The 17,234-nt window shown below is 41.3% G+C and overlaps 1 protein-coding gene across 1 annotated transcript in view; it reads right to left on the bottom strand.

The window, feature by feature from the left end:
• dntt (deoxynucleotidyltransferase, terminal) overlaps window positions 1-10,196 on the bottom strand; it is a 77,092-nt gene extending 66,896 nt beyond the window's left edge. The window contains exons 1-3 of the mRNA XM_076743614.1: window positions 10,003-10,196; window positions 4,152-4,326; window positions 1,353-1,463 (exon numbers count right to left, since the gene is read on the bottom strand). Coding sequence (XP_076599729.1) covers window positions 1,353-1,463; window positions 4,152-4,326; window positions 10,003-10,196 — 480 coding nt within the window. The remainder of the gene's footprint in view (window positions 1-1,352; window positions 1,464-4,151; window positions 4,327-10,002) is intronic.
• Between the last annotated feature and the right edge of the window lie 7,038 nt (window positions 10,197-17,234).

Consider the following 17,234-nt stretch of genomic DNA (forward strand, 5'->3'; position numbering starts at 1 on the left):
TGTCTCTCCATGTGGACGCCGCATGAAGCACAAGCACATGTGGGTGAATTTCGGTACACGTGTGTGCATCTATTACGTACATTTACCGTCACTGGCAGGTAAAAAGTCATTATGAAACAGATGCCTCACAGGCCCTCAGTAAGCTGTGCTTAATAGGTCTTACAGGAACTCATCAGCGGGTCTCCACACTCCCACACAAGCACACACAGGTTTGCCAGTCACTTTACTGTGATATTGCATATCTCAGACCTCTGATTTCATATTCTGTGCCAAATGTGGCTTCCAGACAGATCACAAAAAGCAAAATGAGAGTGGAGTACACCACTATTGCATATATTCTCCACTACTTCTTGTAGCAAGATTAAGAATGTTCCATTAGGTCACAGCAGTGTTATTAAACTTACAAGTAATTACTGTTTTCATTCTGAATTAATGTGCCAATTATTTTATGATTCATTATTTCCTAGATTAATTGTTTAGTCTATATAATGAAAAATGAAAAATGTCCATCATAATCTCCATTGTTTGAGCCCAAAGTGACTTTTTTTTGTTCTAACATTCCAAAATCCAAAGCTATTACACTTACAATGATTTAAAATAAAGAGAGAAAGGCAGCAAAGGCTCGCATTTGTGAACCTGGAAAAAAAGCCAGTTTGGGATTGTTGCTTGCTTAATTATTGATCAATTATCAAAAACATTGCTTAATTTATGTGGCTTAACTAGTCTTTTCAGCACTATTCACAAAGCTTATTTGCACAGTGGCTCATTGTTTGTTTTGGTTGGTTCACTGACTGTACGTCAACTCTGCCGTGTTCCTATTTTTTGACTGGTTTCTCATTCTGCACCTGCAGCTACATTGCCATTATTAGCAGTGCATCATTTCCCTTTTTCTTCACACTCATCAACACCTAGGCCAATCAGCCAATGAACCACTTCCCCTTTCTGTGTGGGAACCGTAACGTCCCTTCCTCAGCCACCGCGACACCCCTCCCTCCCACACTTCCCGCCAGATGGCAGAGGGACAGATCTATCATTGCTTGTGAGGAGTGTCACGTCCGTCGACCATCTTGGCGTAGCGCGCGGTGCCTCAGGGCGTGTCCGTGCCATCCCCTGTGCCAGGGATCATGGGCATGTCAGCTGTTGCGCCTCCAACGTGCCGCAGATGCTACTCATTTGCAGGTTAATGTATTTTGGGGAGAGTTGTGTCAGAGCGCTGGTGAGTGAAGCGAGCCAGCCATCCAATTAGAGCAGAACAGATTACGGCGGTTTTTACATTGCAAAGTCAGAGCGACAGCCGCTGATGGGTAAAAGTGCAGTTGTCTCTAGAGTGAGGTTAAATAACAGTTTCTTACTGTGAAAATCTTGTTATTGTTTTCCATGGTTGTCCGTCTCTGGCAGGCATATTGAGAAACAGTGGCCACAGCGGTGGGTGTCGTGCCTTCTGGCAACGTGGGCAATGTGTCCTATGTACAAAAATAACCAATGAACACACACATACATATACAGTCATAGATCATCTTGATTTCTGAGCTCTTCCAAATTGTTGACTGGCTAAATGCTTAAATGTGTGTAAGGCTATTCCTAACTAGCATAGAGCCAGGAGTTCAAATTGAATTACATAAAAATGTAGCCATTTGCCTTGGAGAAGTTATTTTTATGACTGTGTGTCTCCAGGGCAACAGGCTAATGACACTCATCTCACAGTCTGGTGGCATCCAAATCCATTACACTACCTAACCCATGGCATTACAAATCTGCTTGCCATCATCCAATTTGCCTCCTGTAAATTGCCTTTTCATTCTATGAAGAAATGGTTCCCCATTTGTAATATATGTGTCAAAAGGATTACCAATGTAATATTAATATTCTTGCAGACAATTAGACATCACAAAAGGGAAGTTGTTTCCATAAAATTACCCGTGAATTGGGTGGCAGAATGATACAGAGAGGGGTGGAGGAGGAGAGAGAGGAAGATTGAGGGATTGTTATCACGCAGTGTTGACTGGTACTGATGCTGCAGAAGGAACAGGGGTGTCTCAAAAAGATAATGAAAAGAGCTACTACCTCTCACACTGCTGGGCTGAATCAATCAGTAAGGGATTCAAAAAATGTTCATCATTTATTCTCTGCCAGGAGCCTTTCCTGTTCACAAAAAAAAAAAAAAAAAAATACAAAAAAAAAAAAAAAAATGAATAACTTTAAATATATTTCACGGCACAATTTTTCTGCCAATCAAAAGTAAAACTGTCTTACAAACTCCCTAAGTGCACTCCCTCTAAATACAACAGGGGGTTCTCCATCACTTTTCCACCTCAGCTGCAGTTTGTTTAATCCAATATGGGATTGTGGGTCCATGGAGACAAACGCCTGTGCATCAGCATGCAGAGGTTGGTTTTCCCCATCTGGGCTTGGATATTATACAGGCCTGTAACTCTGTGGAAGTTAAAGCTCTCAGACTGATCTCAGAGGAAGCATATCCCCTCCTGGCTTTCTCTCCAGTGTCCTCTCCACCTTTGCTGTATGGCTTAGATGTAACTAAGCGAACGTGTGCAGTCTCCACGCTGCAGCTTCATTTCTCCACGTACCATCTGCTGAGATAAAAAGGTACAGTGAGCGTTGCAGGACCTCGCCCACTCCTGCACCTTCCTGGAAACCATAGAGACACTCTGTTCCTGCCTCCATGTTAATGCCTGTCACGCAGGCATAAGAGTGCACTCAGGTGGGTTAGTGAAATCCTCTCGGGCCACTGAGCAGGGCAAAGGTCAACGAGGCTCCACCTCTTAAGGGAGGCCACTTGCCCCCACACCCACGCACCTACACACTAACCAACAAACATCCTCCCTTGACGCACGGCCCACCTGTCTCCTCGCGGGAGGGTGACGGCAGACACGTGTTTATAAGCCAGATACAGACTCTGAATCTCAATCGCTTCCATTTTCGTTCCTTTCAAGCAGCGTGTTCCTACATCCTCTCCACTTCAACGGGCTAAACAGCCTCTCTGCCAGCCATGAAGCAATGTTACATTATAAATACAAAGATTACATTTCAATGGGCTTTGATACTTAAAATTCCTCCCTGACTTGCTGTAGAATATTTTTTGATAGTAAAACACATCGCATTTCCATACTATCAAGAGGAGCCGCAGGCAAATGTGGCCAAGAAGTAGCCTGTTTGGGGAATATTTCATCCCTACATGGTAGCTCCTTAAATAGATTTATGACTCATAAAAACAATCTACTGGAAGTGGTGCACGCATAAATGCCACCGCGCGTTACCTCGTTCACACCAAAAAAAAAAAAAAGAAGAGATGTGAGCTTGCGGTTACCTGGGGAGATGGGTCAATAAATGTCAGCATGGCATCATTAGCCTTGTCACTTAATGATGCAGCCAACTTGAAGCTGATGTGCCACACTCACTTGGCCATGTGGAAACAATGCTAGAACAAGACAAAAGCCTTTTCTGGGGATATTTCACAGGAAGGCACAAACACGGCGAATGTCATCATGACCATTAACGCCGTCACAGGCTGTTAGGAGAAAACATAGATGGAGTTTGGCAAACGTGACTTCAGTGGATGAGTGTTTTTCCCTCTCCACTGTGGGAGGAACAGAAGACAACATATTTCTTTATTTTGGATCCATATGCTGCCAAGCCCTCATTGTGCCATTCACAAGGGGAAATATGCATGTTTCCGTGTGTGTGTGTGTGTGTGTGTGTGTGTGTGTGTGTGTGATCGCTTCAGTTAGTGAGCAGCTCTTAGTCCTGATGTCCAGCTGAAGGGTTTATTTGACACTCCCACACAATATGGGGGATGTTCCTGCTGCTATCAGCCAGTTGAAGTGTGGTAAGGAAAGCAGGAAAAGCAGAGGGAAGTTGGATAGGTCCTCCTTGTGCGAGCTTCCTGTCAGGGAGCGAGAGGAGGAAGCTCACCGTGCACCTAAACGTAGTCAAAACACCTTCAGAATATGTATTTCCTGCATGAAGGAATATGAAGTTATTGTGTTTCCTCTAATACTGCATGTGCATGTCATGTCTTTTGCGGTAACATACTCAGTGAAAAGCTTCCTGTTTGGTTCATAGTGCCATCTAGTGCTGACCCTATATCTTATATCTATCTGCATGCTTTAGTCTGATTTGTGACACACACAAACCTGAATGAGGTGTCTGGTCTCCACAGCAACAGGTCTCCCCTCCTTCATGCTGTCAGTGAACCAGCTGACGTCCAGCACATGCATGTTGGGCAGGCTGTTCGGGGCACTCTCCTTTAGCCATTTCCACAGGGATGAAGCCTGGCTGTCCTCTGACACCACATGAGTGACCTCATCACTGTAGAAGGAGAGGGAAAAAAGCTGTCAGAGGGTTCACAGTCATTCACTGTCAGGTTTTATTCCATTGTGTCACTGCTCAGTGACAGAGGTGAGCATTATTTAGTCTAAAAAGCTCATATTCAAGCTTCAAGCATTAAACCTGCAACAGCTGATTTTATTGCCAACGTTGGGGCAGCAGAAAAAAGCTGTGAACACAACACTGATATATTATCACCTTCTTATGCAGACAGATGCCATTTATACATCCAGAGGAGTTAGCGAGCAACATAAGCATCCTTTTGACTACCTGAATTAAATCCAATTATTGACTTTTAGCTCTGCTTTGGTCTCCACCTGCTTTTGAGGGAATTATCTGGCTCTTTAGCTGCTAAATGCTCCATTATGTTCACCAGCTAGTCTCAAGTGTTTCTCTATAAGGAGCAGTTAAAGTTTTGATGACAGCATCTTTATGTGCTATGTATTTAAAACTCAACTAATTGTCTTCATGAACACAGTGTGGGCATGGTTTGATCAGATTTGACTGACAGTGGTGCTGTCAGGTCCTCCAATTTTGATTAAAATGTTAGTAATTTCTGATTGGTAGATGGAAGCACGTGACATCACCTTTTTCCCACCGAGGCGTGTCCACTCCAAACACAAAGAGACAGAAATCTCTCGTGTGAAAGAAACAAAGCTGTTAATAGTGTGTTCGTGTACAGCCAAACTGCTCATGGTAAGAGGCTGATTTAAGTAATTGAATTTCTGTTAATGTGAAAGAATAAGCAGACAAAAGCCTCGGTGCCGTGTTTATGGATTAGCAGGATTCCAGGAAACCTTGAATTGTTTGATTGAAAGACTTTCTCCGCTGCTTGATTTAACAGAAATAACTTTCCTGTCTTGGTCTCAGCAGCCTTTAGAGAGTGAAGGGGCTGAAGTGAAGCTTTTTAAATGCAGCTCAGATCCCAGCATCACAGTCTTATTCGTGCTGTTTGGGGATCAACACTTGGTGAACAACAATCAGCACAGACCCTCAGTGCCTCCCTCCACTGTTTGATAGCTGAATTCACTCAACCAGTCCCTCCTACAGCTCCACCGAGACTCTCTCAACAGACTTTCTATCACGGCCTCCTCCCCTCTGCTTCCTGCCACGGAGTCTAACTACCATACCCAATCAGGGCGCTCAGCCGTGCATAATTACCCTCAGCACGCTCCTCCTCTTCCTCTCTCCTGGCATGGGTAAATCGGTGGAAAGACTCCTCAAGACATGTCCCAGGCTGAGGCCTAATTGGCCAAATCACTGGCGAAACTAATCCTCTATCTGCTCGGCATACTAGTCCAGCCACCGATGGTGGCCGTGTTTAAAAAAAATCTCTCCCAGCACAAAGACATGGACAAAGAGCCACTCAAACAGACCCATTTGAGGCATCTAAGGGACACAGCTATTATCTCCAGAAGCTTAAACTCACTTGCCGTGAACAGTCTAACCACTGTAATAGAGATTTGGCTCTTGGGTTGATTTCCCTCTAAAGTCACAAGGGGTTGAGCTGCTATGATTGAAGATCATAGAATAAAAAACACTTTCTCCTCGTGCCATGTTTACCCAGATATAATCCAGCCCCTGATTTTGGATTCTTATCGTACACGTAGCTGCACAGAATGTAAAACGGCAGATTGGCATGCAAATGAGCGAGATGGCAAACCCAGCACCAGATTGTACTCCCCAGAATCAGTGGGACTGAGCCCAGACACAAGGACAGGCTAAAGTCAATGAGCTTTGATATGGAGAACTCTCTCGAGTCATCTCTCTGCCCCTGTGCATGTCAGCAGCTACCCTCCTATTCTTTCCAGTGAAAACCAACAGGCAGATCAAAGGCGGAGTATGTCCAGAACAGATTTTTACACCATGGCAGGGGTTTGTCCGTTTGCCTCTTGCAGCTGCTCCTGTGAGACCTCTTCATTGAGACATACGGGATCATTGTGAGCAGCAAATTAATCACAATCAATAAACATCTCAATTAAATTCCATGAAATTCTTATTAAACTGACTGGAGAAGAGCTGCTTCCATGGCTAATCAACCAAGATGTCACAACACAGATAAACAACATGAGGACTCTAATCACGGGTTAAGCAAGGCATTTCTCTACATGCTGAAATGGCGTGTATGGGGCTGTGGTAAGAGTGATACTCTGAGTTTGAGTTTGGATGGTGGGAGTGGATGATTTTTCTTTACTCTTTCCCTGTCGCTCTAACATAAACTGCAAATGTTAGCATGTCCAGCTAAGCAGATTACTATTGTATATTATTTTGTAACAAAAAGCCCTCTTCACAGCTAGCACATCCACTGTGTAGAATGTATATATATACAGGTATACATATACCCTACTGTATAGGTAAGCCAACAGGGTTATCTTGACAGCCAGATCTTCCATTTTTCCTGGTATGACTTGGAAACCTTTAGGAATTTGTAATAACTGGGGAGGTCGTCTGCAATCTTAATCCATTGCAAATCTTCCATGTCCATAATTAGTGAAGTAAAAATTCCTGCCATATTTAGCCAAACACATAGGTCATGTGATAATTCATCCCATGCAAATAGATATTTGAGTCATTTGGGGTTGTCTGTTTTTTGTTGTCGGACAACTAAACATAATATGAAACTTGATCACGGCTCACATGTTGAGCAGTCATCAGTTGCGCTGTGAGATCGGCTACATATTGACATTTAAAGTGAGTGATGACAGAAAGGGTTAGGAACAACAAAAGATTGTGAGCTGCAAATGAGTATTTATGCTTCTAAGAAATGCAGAAAGTGGGCAAAACAACTCTACTATATTATTAATACGGCTGCTTAAGAACAGACACCTCTGAAACATTGATGTTACACAGAGCTTGGACATCATATCTGGGGGATAATGTCAGTAAATTTCAGTAAAATACAGACTTTGCTTATGCAGTGTGAGCGGGCTGCAGTAATTTCTAAATTACATGAGGCCCCTGGTAATACTGGGGCTTAACACTAACTAACTCTACCCTGTAATACAAGAACAAAGCTGTTTGTTTATCTTCCATGGATCAGCAACTGTGCTGACTTCTTTGCCTAGAAGATGCAGCATTAGCCTTAGTTTTCTTTTAGCATGATATCATGTCTGTAGCCATGAAGGGCATATTTAAGACCGCCTTACAGAATTCAACTGAAAACACTACAAAGTCAGCTGGAGACACAATTTGCTAGCTAGTTACAGTTGACAACATCTGCCAGTAAATCAATGGTTGCTGCCTAGAAATAAAAAGCCTGCTTTTGTCTGTCAGTCTGAAATCAAGGACAGAAAATACAATTTTCTCTAAAAATATTGTTTTACAACATAAGCAGCACTAAAATCCAATAACACAGGTTGTATCCTATTTGGCTTGTGTAGTAATCATTTTTGGAGTCACTGGGTCACATTATATGGAAGCTATGCTAAAAAAAATATCTGTTAAAATATTTATCTAAAATGAATCAATTACAAATTAATAATTATATGTGCTTTAATGTAGCATAACTATTTAATCATAATTTTGAGCAAGTCAGCAAGAAGCTTTAAAAAAACTGGTATTGTGTTATTTAAGAGTAATGTATTGATGGTCCCTTAAGTCAGACCCCAGCTGTTAAATATGAGGGCTGGGAGAATCTGCCAAGACTTGTTGAGCAAGAAGACGCCACCGGTTCCAGAGGGAACGTCGGCTGAATGTCCAGCTTTACTTTTCCGCAGTCATTCGTGAAAGAGCATTTATTGCAGGTCATCAATCAGCCAGGACAAACATGTCGATATTTGGATCCATGTTCATGTGCATCACACTTGAAATGAGGACAAGAGGAGGCTGGTGTCTGTGTGTGTGTGCACGTGTGTGTGCGTGTGTGTGTGTGTGTGTGTGTGTGTGTGTGTGTGTGCATTCCTTCATGCACAGAGGAATCCACACAGTGTGTCTGACCATATGCTCAAGGCAGAGTGCCTATAACTCGTGGAGGACTGAATACTGGAGGTGTTGCTATCAAACTGCAGCTGATATCAGTTTTGTCGGCTTGCAGAATTAATGTCAGTTTGAGGCAGGCACGCTCTACTTCCTGTCGTTGGTTTCAAACAATTGTATCAAGCCAAGTGTAACCGTAGGAGCGCTCAAGCTGTGTTTCTGGGAATGCTGCCATGGCCAAGCTGGCGCACGGCTGGCATACACACTTAGACACGCATTTAAACACTAACACACACCCATGTTGGTTAGACTATACCTGTGAGGACGCTTTATTGTAACAGTAAATCACATGCAAACTTCAACCATTTTTTAACCTTAAGGGATCTTGGATTTCGAAAAACTGCAATTACTGTGAATTTCTGAAACTCTAGTTGATTCTTGCAACATTAGAAGCAGACAAACACCCACACACACACACACACACACACACACACACACACACACACACACTTTAGAGGACAGAACACTGACTTACATTCATTTCCTGTAGACTTACCATCACCACAACTGCCTAACGCTTACCCTAACCCTAAGTGAAATTTAATGATTTACATTTTGGAGACTTTATTTTATTTATTTTATATTTTAGCCCCAAAAGAAAGGCGAGTTCTCATAGTGTGACCGTGTTAACAAATGTAAGTCCCCACAACATAAGTAATACGTGTCTGCACACACCTGCTCACCAGAGGAGCTCAGAGTCTGACTTTGAGGTGCCCAGCCCCCAAAACAAAGCAGACTTTTAAGGATGGGAGGCTGTATAAACAGTATCACCAGCCTCAAAGCAACCTGACTCTGAAGCGTTGCAGATGTCAAGCAGAGGGTTTCTGCTGCGTTCACAGTTTGGGATTTAAAAGATACTTTCAATTAGGGACAGAAAAAATGAAGAAGGCACGCTGCTTCGATAATTACCGCACAATAGATGATTCATCATTGCAAGGAACGAGCTCACAAAACATCTCTCCTTAAGTGTGACTTAACAAAAAACTTTGGTCAGACTCATTAAAAAAGTTTCTGTTTGCTCTGTTACCTTTCTTCCAATGCTTTTAGTTTTCTCACTGTCAACAAGATGTAGATGGGTTCGCCAATTTCTCCTTCTTTCTAAACGTATTTATGTTGGAACTGTGAGTTATGGCTCAGGGGGAAAATCCACTAAGGTGTAGCAGAGACAGGATGGATGCCCTAATCCTTCCTAAGTTAGTATTCATGAGAAGATAGTGGCTATCTAATGAATTGGACCTAAACTGCTTAAAACAGGCACATGTTTCAAGATAATGTCACAACAGTAAAATTCTCACAGGAGAGCTGCTCTTTTCAATAATGTCCTGACCAACAGTTTGACAGACTGATTTGTCTTTTCTGTCAAAATCTGGTGTTACGGTTCAAATTCTAAATGACCGCTGTCTTTTACAGATCATTACCTTATCTACATCAGTGAACATGTTTAAGAGTGCAATTAAGTCTTCATGTTGTAAATGGGCCTTTAATTAGTATTATGACCTTCCATTTCACTAGTCTTACAATAAAGACCTTAAGAGCCTCAAGGTCAAAGCAGTGTGACTGGTACTTGACTCTCGCCTCTCTGCTCTCCATTAGCATGTTCTATTGAGCTTCACTTTCAGAAAAGCTTTTAGGTGCCGAGCCCTGTTCTGTCAGTGAAAAACAAAATGGCAAACTTTTTCCAACCTGAAGACGTCTTCCACAATAAATCCCTTTGACCTGGCCAGCTGGGTCAGAAAACTTCTCCTGCTGCGGCCCATTTTCCTCTCCACCAGGTACAGTCTGACATCTTCAAACTTCACCTCCTCACGCCTGGGGACATCAGCATCCGCTGGTCTCGACCTTTTCCTCACACGAGGGGCAATAGCAGTGTGGAACATCTCTTTTGAGGTGAGCTGTCCAAAGTATTTCTGCACCTCTAGGAATTTCTGCTTTTTTTCAGCTTTTTTTGTTGTTGTGTACCACTTAACTGCCATCCAGGAAAAACACCAACTTTGGTAATGCCACAGTTGTTTATTTCACAGTTGCAGATGCCTTTTTTTTTATTTGCCCGACTGTGGGAGAATGTGTCAGTTAGAGCAGGGTTGGTTAGAGTTGGCTGACAGGAAAAGGCTCTGGCAACAGGTGTTGAGAATTTGGTGTTTACCAAAAACCACCTGCCAACATATAATGATTGAGGATGGGTGGAAAAAAAAAGATAAAAACACACTGTTGGCATGGTATTATTCACTTCCAGTAAAAGTTGTTCTGCAAACACATTTGAAAGAAGTAAACAGCACCAGATCCAGTAGCTTCTTACAAAGCGGCTCCAAAGTTTTCATGCAGTTGTAATTCCACACTCTTGGCTGGAGTAAAGCTTCACCCCTGGGAGACGCCTGAATTCTGGTCACCTCACAAACCCCTCACAGCTGTCCTGCCATGTCCAGTTCGTCTCGCCACTCACCGTCTCATTATGTCCAGACCAAGTCTGCGCCATCTGCTCCACCGATTTAATTAGCTTACTGCCTAAAATGAGAGCCTTTGTGGGCATTTCCCCTGAGATCCCACAAGCTCACACACGGCCTTTACACACACACAGGTGCTGTATAAGCAAGCCATGAACATTTAGCCAGGGAGAAGAGCTGCACGCAGTGGTCAGGAATGCAAACTAAAAATGGATTTAATCTGTTTAACTCATCTATTCCTTTTGTTTCCAGAGAAGTAATTACAACATGAGCCATTATCTCATTTTGATTTGATTTCTGCGCAACAGCAGTCAACAGTGTGAAAGAAACGGTTTAAATGTCACTGTGCTGTAATTATCTACAATAATGCATCTGCTTCAGTAGACCAAATAGGTATGATTTGTTGATTTTGGCGGAGGGGAGGGGGGATCATTAAAGGCTTTGATTCTACATCTAATTACCAAAGCCTCTGTTCATTTCTTCACTTTAATAAGCACACCTTGCCTCTGTCAGCTAGACAGAATTTATTACACTGCTCTCATTAGCATGGAGTTCTGAGGGTTAACTGATGTCACAGGGCAGACGTGACTAATTGTTTCACTATTTACCCCAGCCAATCACTCAGCTTTATATGAGGTTGCTGGCCCCCATCCAAAGTGAGGACGATGAAATTCTACCAACACTAAGACAAATGGCTCTTACACTGCCAGCAGCAATCACAACAAGAGCAATGAACCCAATTTCTCATTTAACTTTCTTCAGTAGCTCTATGGATGTATGAAAGCATGTCTGTAATGTATTCTGTTAATTTTGTTTAGAAAGGACAATGTGACAGCAAGTGAGATTGTGAACCAAATGGCAGATACTAGTTAGATTTCAGATTAAAAGGTTCATACATTGATTTTGTAAAATGTAATTATCATTATTACTATTATTATTATAGAATAACATACCAAACACTGCATAGAGTAGCTTCAGTTAGCTCTGCCTCAACCAGCTGCAACATTAAAATACTACTGCTGCATTACTGAGTAATAATTATCCAGTATCATATCATGCAGTATTCTGAAAGAGGCCAGTGTGCATGAGTCGGTTACTTCTACCCATGATACTCTAATGTACTTCAAATGCTGGAGTTTTAAATGGAAGAATGAAATTTTATTCTTGTTTTATTGTTACTTGTAAGTAAAGGGTCTAAATTCTTCTTCCACCACTGAAAACATCTATAACATTTTCATTTGATGGAGTGGTGCACCCATAAAAATTTAAAGTCCTTATTTCATTCAATCTACATATAACTTCAGTGGTGATAGAGGTATGCAAATCATTTACTTTAAGTAGTAACACCACACTATGAAAGTACAATAAAAAGTCCTATATTCAAATTTTTACTTAATTTAAAGGTATATTAGCAACAGAACGTACTTATGGTATTAAAGGTTGGATTTTTCATTATTGGATCTTTACTAGTGGTGTATTAAGCAGTTCTTAAATGTTGTCCTTGGTAGAAGTTGAACAAATTACATTTTATACCTTTTTCATCCACTGTAGAATAGTTTAATCTAGTGCACTCAATAAAGTGCAGATCTCCATAAGGGCTACAGTGACAACGGCAGTGAAGATACCAAAAATGGGAATTTATTCATTTCATATTGTGTAACTTTAGTGGATTATAACATGTCAGGTATGAAATTAATCTGAAGATGCTGCAGTTGGAGATGAGATCAAGCTTTTCTATGAGATGTCAGGTTTTGAGCCACAACAAAGGCCAAAAGGTAGCCTTGTCTTTCACCAAGCTGAACTGAAGCAGTTGGTTTTTATTTAACCTTTACTTAACGAGGACGTCCCTTCAGATTAAAATGAAGCACGTTAAAAACAAATGGGGGACAACAGACACATAATGCAAAATCCATCTGAGGAGTAGCAATTGCATTCTTCAGCGACACAGTTCTTTTTTTTTTTTTTTTTGGTTTGTTTGTTTTAATCAGAGCTTTGAACACTCCCAGGGAGGCAAAGCCATTAAGCTGTAGGGTGTTCATAAGAGAAAGCTGCTCTAGCAAGATCTAAGCAAATCCAGCATACCTGGTAGAGCAGCCGTCGAGAGGAGCGAAAATCATAGCAGCTGTTGGTATATATTAAGGACATTAAGATATTAAGAGAGTTTATCCAGTGTGGCTTTCTGAATAAAAATATACCATTGTTGTCGTCTCCTTAGGCGTGAGGAGGAGCAGGAAACCAGATCATAAAATACACAGTGATGTGTGCAGGATAATGAGTTAAATATAAAATGTGATATAAAGAGTCAAGGCAGCAAAGTGTAGAGGAGGAAGCATTCGTGTAAATGATGTTCCTATAATCTAGAACACTTCAGAACGGAGCTTGTACGGGTATTTTCCTCTCTGCTAAATTAAAGCAGACCCTATTTCAATTCTAAAAACCCACTGTAGCCTTTGGTTTCTTCACTACTTTCTAAATAAATGACTCTAAATGGCAGCCTGTCATCCACCCAAATACTAAAGTACTTGAAGGATGATGCTCTTTCAATTGAGCCCCCTCCTAAGGTATGAATGTTAACATTATCTGAGCTCTGGGAGGGAGCTCAGGAAAAGATTGTACATTTGGTTTTCTAACATTAAGAACCAACTTTAGACCAAACAATGAGGCCTGCAACTGTTGAAAGGCAGTCTGGAGCTCAGCAACAGCCTGAATCAGAGAGGAAGCAGCTAAGTACACAATTGTATTGCAATCTGCATAAAGATGCACTTTAACTGTCGGCATGTCCTTCCCACTGTTATTTCTAAAAATGGAAAATAAGACGGGCCAAAATTGAACCTTGGGGGACTCCCAGGAGTGAGATGTCCATGATGCTTGATTCATAACCATCTGTATATAGACACTGGGTTCTAATGAATGTGACAGGGATGGAGTACCTGTGAAAAAGGCTAAAGGTTAGCTCAAGTATCTCAACAAATGGGAGGAGGTTTACCCATACTTAATGAAGAGCAATGTCAGTCAGTCATGCTCATTGTAAAACACTGGAAGAAAAAGCGACAAATCTGCCAAACACAAGGATGCCCACAAGGTGCAGAAACATGCTCCACCAATGACTTCATTTATACTGTCTATCCCATCCATTTAATAATTGGTTTGTCACTGCAAGCCCGACCCTTTCATATTCCACAAAGCCATTTGGCTTGATTTGATTACACTAATCAGTATGAATATAGATCAATATAAATATTGGTTAGTGCAGCTTTAAAGGTACAAGGGAAAAACAGCAAGATAGATCGACTGATAGATAGATAGATTTTAATGACAAAGCACTGCATGTGTTAAGGAGGTGTGAGGCTGTGAAGTTTCCAATTTGCTGTTGGGTAATGAGAGGATCAAATACATGCACAGTGTCAGTGAAAATGATTGGAAAATGAGGAAAATTAACTAATGGCAATCGTCCGTTTCTTTGTTTTTTTGTTTTTTGTTACACAGACCACAAATACTCTTATTCATCATAATCATCCTCAGTTCCTGCCTTACCACAACGGCTATGCATTTGGGAAGATATGCTTATTTCCTTTCTTGCCAAGAATTACACAAGATGATGAATACCACTCTCATGTTTGTGCATTAAGTATAGAGCTGGAGCCAGGAGGTGATTATTCACTAATGTGAGGTCACAGCGCCCAGCCACTGTTAAAAAAGAAACAGTTACTCATCTGTTCCTATCAAATAAAGGCTAAAATGCTTGAAAATAATTATTTAAACCACAAGTTTACTGTCTGTGTAAACCAACCAAGTACAATGTCTAGCTAGCTGTCTAGGCCTGCTTCCAGTTTTTATGCTAAGCAGACATGAAAGTCTTCCCATCTAATTCTCAGCAAACATAAATATTTTTGCTGTAATGGAATACTGTAATATTTTAGGAGATACCTTCATTTGCTTTTTGCCCAGAGTTTAGATGCAAATATTTATACCCCTCACATGTCTGTATGTAAACAGCTAGCCTAGCTCTGTCCAAAGCTAACAAAATCCACATACCAGCTCTTTAAAAGATCATCAATCACCACTTAGACCATGTTTGCTGAATCCATACTAAAAACAAACTGTTAAAACAACAGATCATGTTATTTTTGGAGTGAGGCAAACAGTTTGACTGTGCTTCATGTCTTTATTTGATTTTGATAGCCAAGCACCAAAGGGCAGACAAAGTTAGCAGCTAGCTGGTGGATATAGTGAAGTGTTTAGCAGCTAAAGACGCAGGAATTTTTCATGTTACTGTTGAGCCTGAAGACTAAAAGCAGGGTGAATATCATACTTAAATTTGCCACATGGCCAGAAGCATAAATTCCAACAAAGCAAATTTTCCTGTGTCAACTGAATATTTAAATAGGCAACTTTTTGCAAGTAGTAACTTATAATGTGATGATATGTCACTGTTGTGTTCCCAGCTGGTGTATGCTGCCCCCCAGAGGCTCTGATATGTAATGGAGAACTATACAATGATGAGCGAAGGCAAATGTTAAAAAAAAATGTTGTTCTAATAAGCTAAGCTATACAAAGCTAAGCTAACTGGCTGCCTGCACTAGCTTTGTATTCCCTGCAAAAAAGCATAGATAGATAGATATGTAGCCCCCATGACAAAATAAAAAGATTGAAATAAAGTTACTTTTATCGAAGGTCGGAAACAACGTGAACTCCTACAAAATAAAGTGATGATAAAGTAGTTTTAAGTTTGTTTTAATTAAGAGACAGATTTGATAGGCAATAATATATCTCAGTTATAAACTAAGACTCACGGGAACAAAAATTATGTGGTATATTGTGGTTTTAAGGCTATAACTTAAAAGTGTTCCTGTAGTGTTGTTGTGTTGTTTGATTGGGTTAGGCAGGTGGTCACTTTTCACCCACTTGTGGTGATTGGCAGGGGGTGCGGAAGCAGAAATGAGGGAAATGTCATGAAAAGCAGCCAGGAGGGAAACGGGAGGCCTGTCATCGTTTGAGAAACGTTTGTCAATATTTGTGTAACCTGAAGAAGCCGCAGTTAAAAGTCGACCACACGTTTCCTCTTTAGCGTAAAGTTTGTTGGGGCGAGTGGGGGGGGGGTTGTAACTGTGAGCAAAGGTGAGCTACAAGTCAGGACGGCTCGCCTAACCGAGGAGGACTGAGTGCACTTCCTGACGGGGAGCTTCGCTGCTGCTGCTGCTGCTGCTGCTGCTGGTAGTGGTGGTGGTGGTGGTTTTCTTCATGAGCATCCGCCGAGGAGTTCCTCAGCTGAGCTGTGAGTTAGACCGGCCGAGGAGAGGACTGTCCCCGCTGAACTGTGAGTCTTGTCCACTTCGCCTCTTCTGTGTGAGAGGAGAGGATTTCTATCGGCCGCGCCGCACCGCACCCGAGCATCACACAGGCCTGCAACGACTTTCCCTTTTAGCCACTTTGCGTGTGTGCGCGCGAGTGTCTGTGTGCGCGCGCGATTGATTACAGTGTTACATAACGATCATTAGGCGTATGTAATACGAAATTTGCTTAGCTTTAAGAGACACTTACAGCATTTTTTTATTTCTGTGTTTTTGGAAAGCCAATTTAAATTGGTCTAGTTTGTTAAGCAATTTTCTGTTTATTTACCCTGCTGTCTGTTTATTTTAAAGGGGGTCTAGTTTGTGTTGTTTGGGGACTGTTTTTCATTGGGAGAGCGTTTGTGTTGTGTTTGTGCAAAAATGTTTCAGTAAATATATATTGTTGCCCTATTCACGTTGTCTGGGTCCAGTTGATTAGAATGATTCATGTGTATTAGGCCTAAAGTGGGTCTGGATGGTTTCTGTTTAGGTTCTAAATTGAGTAATATCAGGTCACTCAGAACAGGTAAACCTTCTTGTTAACTACCTTCATGTAAAACAAACCCAAAATTACCCCTTCAGGTCACTCACAGCATTTTAGCCATACTGTAGAGCCATGGGGTGCTACAGATAGATAGATATTCCCAAAATGTTGAACTATTCCTGTAATATCCATCACAAATTAGATGTTTGTCATATTTGTCAGTCCTTTTTCTAAGCCGGAGACATCCAGTCTGACTTATCAGTTCTCATATTTTGAATACTGACAAGTAAATTCTCAAATTTGGCAGAAGGGCTTTGTTATCTCCAACACTAAATGGCTCAGTCTGATAAGACGTGAAAAAAAATGAACGTGAAGTCTTCTGTCATATCTTTGGATTTCTTTCACCTGACATGCCTGATCACTGTCATATTCCTTGTATCAGAGATGCTAGTCAACAAATAAACACCCTATTTCCTGTTATGATGAAAACTTCCAAAAGTTGAATGAACACACTCTCTGCACGTGGCTTTCATTAAAGGTAGTACAGCAATGATGTCACAAAATACTGCAGTTGCACCTCAAGTAAGATTATCCCTTGAAAAAAATGAAAACTAAATGTAGAAGAAATTACACGCTCTCTTGACTGTAAATGAAGTGTAA

Source organism: Chaetodon auriga, chromosome 11, assembly GCF_051107435.1.
Source record: "Chaetodon auriga isolate fChaAug3 chromosome 11, fChaAug3.hap1, whole genome shotgun sequence".
NCBI classification, from domain to species: Eukaryota; Metazoa; Chordata; class Actinopteri; order Chaetodontiformes; family Chaetodontidae; genus Chaetodon; species Chaetodon auriga.